Source organism: Nyctibius grandis, chromosome Z, assembly GCF_013368605.1.
Source record: "Nyctibius grandis isolate bNycGra1 chromosome Z, bNycGra1.pri, whole genome shotgun sequence".
NCBI classification, from domain to species: Eukaryota; Metazoa; Chordata; class Aves; order Nyctibiiformes; family Nyctibiidae; genus Nyctibius; species Nyctibius grandis.
In genome coordinates this window covers 28,007,037-28,013,554 of record NC_090695.1, presented here as the reverse complement: position 1 = coordinate 28,013,554, position 6,518 = coordinate 28,007,037, and the positions used below count along the sequence as shown (strand labels likewise).

Here is a 6,518-nt window from a genome sequence, read left to right as displayed (position 1 = left end):
TTCCATCCCATACACGTCATTCTCAGTATAAAGCGGGGGGATCACGAGGGTCTCGCTCTCTTTCTGCTATGGCCGGTGTCCAAGGAGGACTCCGTCTGTTTTCCTGCTGCCCCCGATCCCAATCCGTGCGTTCCTGAATCCAGCTCTCGACCGTCGCTAGGCCCAGCCTGAGCCTTCCCGGAGCCTGCCCTGCAGTGCCGGTGGTGACGTAGCTGACTTCAGGGGAGCTCAGTCTTGGTTTTGTATATATATTTGTATATATTTGATTATTTCTATTATTGTTATTATACTCTTTTTCATTATTATAGTTTATTAAAACTGTTTTAACTTTCCAACCCGGAAGTCTCTCTCCCTTTTCCCTTTCCCTTTCCCTTTGGGGGGAGGGGGGAGGATAACAGAGAGCATCTGCCACAGGTTTAATAGCCGGCCCAGCTTTAAACCGTGACAAGCATTCATACTTTGATTTCCAAGTGTAGCCTGGTAGGAATTTCACAGGAAAGCATTGCAAAAAAATGTATGAAATCACTAGGTTTTTTATTGGCTGTGATTCCATTTTAAAAGAACATCATACCGTTTACCTATATCATGCAGGAAAAACAGCAGGCAAATAACAAATGAAACTCACATTGACAAAGTCTCTACCTGAAATCATCTTCTAGCTGCTTGGAGAGTACTGCATGCATCTGAAAGAAAGGTGGGGACCATTTCTACTACAAAATGCATGGCTAAGTTGAATTTTGCTCTGTGTGTGTGAGAGAGAGAGAAAAAGAGAGAAAATAAGCAATTTTTTAATGACAGTACTGAAACATTTTACTAACTGAGCACATGAAGAAACAGTTATCTTGGTAACATATATTCAGAACAGATACAGACTACTTTCAGATACATAAGACATTACATTGAGGTCACAACAGCAAATTTCTAACTATGCTTATACTAGCACAGTAAGCTTGCCAAAAAGATGTATTCAGCAGATTTGCTATGGTCTTTCTTGACGAAGTGGAGGGACCTAAGCCAACGTACGGTACTAGAAACACAGACAGAGGAACTCCAAAGTGATTTAGCACATGATCTTATTTTTTGTTTGTTTTTTTTTTTTCTTTCAAACACAAGAGTAGCATTCATAATTAATATTGCAGTCTAATTTCATATGGCTTTCTCTAAAGATAAATGTGAGTTCACACGGTCAATGGCAAACTAAATCATTTACCCTCCAAACGTGGAGGCCCTTTGACTTTTTTTTTATTAACCAGTAAGGTCTTGGAGCTGTGAAGGAAAATGGCTGCAGTGTCTAGCCACCAACCTTTCTGTGTAAATAAAAACTAGTTAAAAAAAAAGACCTCATTTACCTGAGATTGAACTGCCTAGTGATGTAAATAAAAAAAAATGGCATGGAAAGACAAAGAGATATTCAGAATCCAAACAACGAACCATGCTTCTCTTTGGTCTTGTTTAAGTGCTTCAACACCTGCTTGACTGCTGATGGGGAAAGGGTCTGAGACAATGCTTCTCACATCCATACATGAGCCAAAGGTGTCTGTATTCCACGTTGCCAGTTCAGAATGGGAAAGGAAATGGATGGGCAGAAGGGAGGGGAGAGTGCCTGCTCTCGAGTCTGTTCTGGATGGCTTAGGCACTTCAGGGACAGCAAAATGACTTGAGAAGAGGTCCAGAACTCACGCAAGCTGCCAAAAGTTACGTGAGGCAAAAACCAAGTAAAACCTGTCCAGTACCTATGGTAGATCTTCTGTCATGTTTCTTTATTAAAAGAAAAGGAAAACTGAAATGGGAACTACCAGTTCACACCTGGCTGAAGTCTCTGCTGTCCAGGGAGGAAGGGCTGCTGTGGATGTGGAGAGCTGAGGTACAGAAGTGATGACATGTCTGGGCTGGGAAGTTCCCACAATGAAAAAGACTCAGCAAACATTATTTAATAAACCACTTTTCCTTTCCCTCCTGCTCTGTGAGCCTGGCATGAGGCTTAACAAACTCAGCACAGAGTTCTCATGGCCCTCTTCAGGGTTTGGATCCAGATGTTCACACAGCTCAGGAGGTCAGCTCACAAAAGTAGTATTTTTCATGCTCTGAACCCAGGGATAGCACTACCTGCTTACAAAATTTGAGCACAGGCCACACAAGATCCTGACTTAGACCAGTCATTCAATGGCACAGATGCTGAGGCATAGTTAGGAAAAATAATACCAAACACTCATCCCTTCTCTCTCTTCTCCCTTTCTTCTCCCTTTTCCTCATCTTCCACACATATGTGCGCACACATGCACATCAAGCTGCCAGGAAGACTGAGAAAACAAACATTTGACAGTACCATTCTGCAAGGAGGACACTAGGCAGAAAATTCTGGCTCTATGACAGGAACAGTATTTGACTGAATGAGGAAGTGAGTCCATGGTGGGAGCTAGGGAAAGGTCAACAAGCAAGTGGTAGAGAAAGGCCAAAGCAAAGCAGAATAAGCTCATCCTCTTTAATTATTTGTTTGTTTGTTTGTTTGTTTGCAGAGTTCTCCAGCACATGGCCATGAGAAAATATGAATGGATGTGTTCCTTGTAGCAGGGGCATGTTTCTGCTGGTTCTGCTTACATATTAGAGGATGCAGGCCACAGAGATTAGTCAGAGCATTTTGAAAGTATTGATGTCGGTGTGTCAATGTGATCTGGGCTAGAAGATTTCACTACCAATAAGTGGCTGAAGCAAAGAGCCAGCCTCTGCTTTTTAGCTTTCAGGGGTGTTGGATTTAGTTCCCTCTGTGGTAGAACATCAAAACCAGATGCTGCCTTTGTGACAGAAGGAGAGTTTTCAGTTCTTTGAGGTTTACTTAAACTGGCTCAAATGACTAGTTGCTGAATTTGCATGGGGTGAGTAGGACCCTAGAAAATGATAAATAGCTCAACACTGCTATGCTATACCCAAGCATTGATTCAGAGATAAAGAGTGCTCTGGGTCATTAAAGTCTTAGGTGGGAGACACTCGTTGTGCTTTGAATGAAAGTTAGGGCAAAAAAACACTGACATTATCTGAAAGAGTAAAAGCTGTCTTTTCTTTCCTCTGGGAAGTCCTTGGCAGCTTGTACTTGAATGAACATGTCTTGTTTGTAGATCTAGCCTGAAATAAGTTGCAACTTTATCAGCTGGTTCTGACCTGTAGATCAGTCAAACTTCCTCAGTCTCCACCTTGGATTCAGTAGAAACTTATGGTTGAAGTTATTTCTGAAGAAGTAAGGACTAGCATATCTGAACAGGAATTGGGTGAGGAGGGCAAAATAAATATATTTCTTCTTTTTCATAATAATTTTCCCTATTATGAGAGATACTGCTAAAAGGTACAAAGTTCACAAGCTTGCTGCCTTAGCCATGGTGTGGATTTCTTCTGCTTACCTGAAAAGCTTATAAATACCTTTTAAAATTTCTTAGTCAGGAAAGTACTGAGATATTTGCCTAAACTCAGTTCCACTGAACTAGTGCATCAAAGAAGTTCCATTGAAGTAAAATGCTTCATTTAGATACATAATGAAGTGTCTCAGATTGCTTTCCTTTTTGTTGTCAGTAGAAAGCATGTAGTTGCTTCCCAATCTCTTCCATGTACTTAGAAAACTTTTGCTGTTCCCATGACAGGGACACACAATGCTAGTTCTGTCAGGCAAACCCTCATCCTCCTACAAGACTCTGAAACTGAGGTGACATGATGCTCTCACTGCAGCAACTACAGAGACCTAGTCAAATGCAAAAACTCCAGGATCAGCTCTTCAGATGACAAGCCAGATACCTGATCATGAGGTTCTGTGTTCAAAATCAGTCTGTTTATGTATGTGAGTCTGTGTCTGTACTCACAAGTCAACATCTCCAGTAGAATTTGACTTATCTTATGCAGTTACTCAGTACCCACAGTGCTGTATTGAGAAGCCCTCTGCACCTGTGTCTGGGAAAGGCAACAAAGATAATAGTGAGAGATTTCCTCCCACCCTACTAGCATCAAGGGATGCCACACACTGTTATAATATTAATTAGCTCCTGCACAGCACTGGAGAAGCAGCCTCACTTTATGCCTTTATAGTAGGTAAAGACTGAAACCTACTTTTTACAGCTGGAGAAGCTGGGTAGGGCAGAAAAATAAGTGACCTCCCCAAGGCAATGCAGTAATTTAGCATGATACATAGCAGGCATAGGATTTCTGGATCTCCAGGGCCATGGCTAACATTCAGGGTACCACACTCTCCCACACACTGCAGGAAGGAGTGGGCAGGACACAGCCACAACAATACACTGGAAACCAAATGTCCATCCTGCAAGTACTGCTGGGAACAGGACAGCTGAATATGGCACTGGGTAGAAAGGGAAAGTTAGTTAATCAGTGCAGCCTATGTACTTGGTCACTGGTTTCAAAGGGGTTGGGGATGTCCTCTACCACAGCACCACACACTCTCCTGTGGTTTCAGCTCTCTGTATGGCAACTGTCTGACCAAATCTGCTCTTTCAAGTTAAGGGTATGGCTAATTCCCAAAGTAACATGACTCTTATTTAGATTCTGAGGCATTTAACTTCTACCAGCTCCTGAGGGCAGATGACTCACTTCTTCCACAGTTCTGAGTGATGTCAGCTGTGTAAATCATGCGTGATTTACCTTCCAAATGATCTCTTATTTATGCCACTGGTGGAATTAAAACAGAAAACCTCTGCTTCCATGGGAGAACTGAGATACCCCTTCCAAGGGCAGATGTGCTCAACAACAAATGGCTAGTGTGAGCCAATCAACAAGAACATTAATGGTAATGACTAATAATTATTATCAATAATAATAAAAAGAGAGTGAAAGAAAATTACAGAGGCCACTGTTCACATTTAGTGAACACTCCTTCCTGCTTTGAATGGAAACGCATGTGATGTTGTTCCTTTTCTATGCTTAATGTACAGTTGCCTTATTTAACATATATAGTACTATGGCTTATAATAAAATTGTGTAGTCTGCAGCTTTTTAATTGTTACATCCATTCAGAGGCATCTACTGGATGTGACTATGTACAAAAAATGAATGGATGAGTCTTGGGGTGGAGGGAACGGAAAGAGGCAGCCTGAAGGCAACAGGAAGTGAAGGGACTCCTAGTGAGCAGTAGAGGGCAGAGGTGGGGAAGGCTGCGTGAAGGATGGCAAGATTGTAAATCCCCATTGGGCAAAAGAGAAATCCTTTGCAGTACTGTTTATGCCCATCTAACAGCCTGCAGCTATTACTTCTTGAACATGTCCTGCAGGGGCCCTGGTAGGTATTTGATGACTGTGTCTAGAATGTTCTCTTCTTCCTCCTCCTCTTCATCTCCACAGCCAGGAGGGATCGCCTTCTTTGGGCGCGTCAGACTTCCTTCAGCATTAGCTTCCAGTGCAGCCTGGGCCTCTGCTTCCTTTTCTTCCTTCTTCTTTATCCCATACTGCAGGGGAGAGATAACACATTGTCAGTCACTCACTGAACAGGATGACTGATGAAGCCAGCCATCACACATGGTGCCTCATATTCTGCAATAGGAAAATCACTGTTAATAGCTTACTTTTGCTCTTTTACACAGACACCCAAATTATCAATCCTAACAACTCTCCCCTAAGCACAGCCCAGTGTATGGACAGCTCTCACAAGACAAGATGGTCAGAGGCACATATCACTCAGAAACAAGCACAGGAGAGAATTTGGGACTATACAGCTGTGAGCCTAGCAAAGACAAAACAAGCTCTGTGTTAGTAAAGTTTTGGGGTGGTATTCTACTGGTGTTGATCCTCCTTTTTTCTGTTAACAAGTCTGATGCTCAAGTCCATCATCCACAATGATTTTGAAATTCCATCTGCAGCATTTTATAGTAAAGATTTACGGATGTGGCAAAACTTCAGGAAAAAAAATTATCAACAAATGAAACAAACAGGACAGGATAGACAGGCAGACTGCAGTGAAAAAGACACAGTTTTAGATATATCCTAAAGAACTTCATCCCTGTTCTCTTGGTATAAGTCACACAGAAAGACCTCTTAGTGAAAATAAACCTTCATGAGAAACTCTGTATTTGCATGCTGAATTCTGCACTTCTGGGGGTCAAGCTGACTCATATTGTCTGAAGAGAAACATCCTTAAGCCTGTGAGTAGAATGTATACCTGAAATGTGCTACTCCCATTGAGAATTACAGGCACGTCACTAAGACTTTACATGAGTAACCAGAATCTCATTGTGTGATTTTATATTCAATATGCTAGTTTCAGTAGAGGAGTAAAGATATGCCTGAGTGAATCAAACTAGAGAGAGAAGTGCTGTAGTATCTCAGCTCCCACAGTGACTAGGACTTTCTTTCCAACTGCTAGTTTGAAGGCATGTCCAAGGAAAAAAATTTCTGCACCACCAATCTTCATCACTCTTCAGCCTTCATACATTTCAGTAATTCTCAGGCTTTGCTGCTATTTCCATAAATGCTTGCACAAAAATTTTGGAGGTTATGGTGATACATGATAAAAAAAATATCAACTCAAACTGT

The 6,518-nt window shown here is 41.8% G+C and overlaps 1 protein-coding gene across 4 annotated transcripts in view; it reads right to left on the bottom strand.

Annotated features, from left to right (window-relative positions):
• Positions 1–515: 515 nt before the first annotated feature.
• The window catches only part of CPLX1 (complexin 1), a 117,072-nt gene continuing 111,069 nt past the window's right edge, over positions 516–6,518 (bottom strand). For all 4 annotated transcript variants that reach the window (XM_068422330.1, XM_068422327.1, XM_068422328.1 and 1 more), the window contains exon 4: positions 516–5,434. In XM_068422330.1, the coding sequence (XP_068278431.1) occupies positions 5,237–5,434 (198 nt within the window). In that variant the 3' untranslated portion in view covers positions 516–5,236. The remainder of the gene's footprint in view (positions 5,435–6,518) is intronic.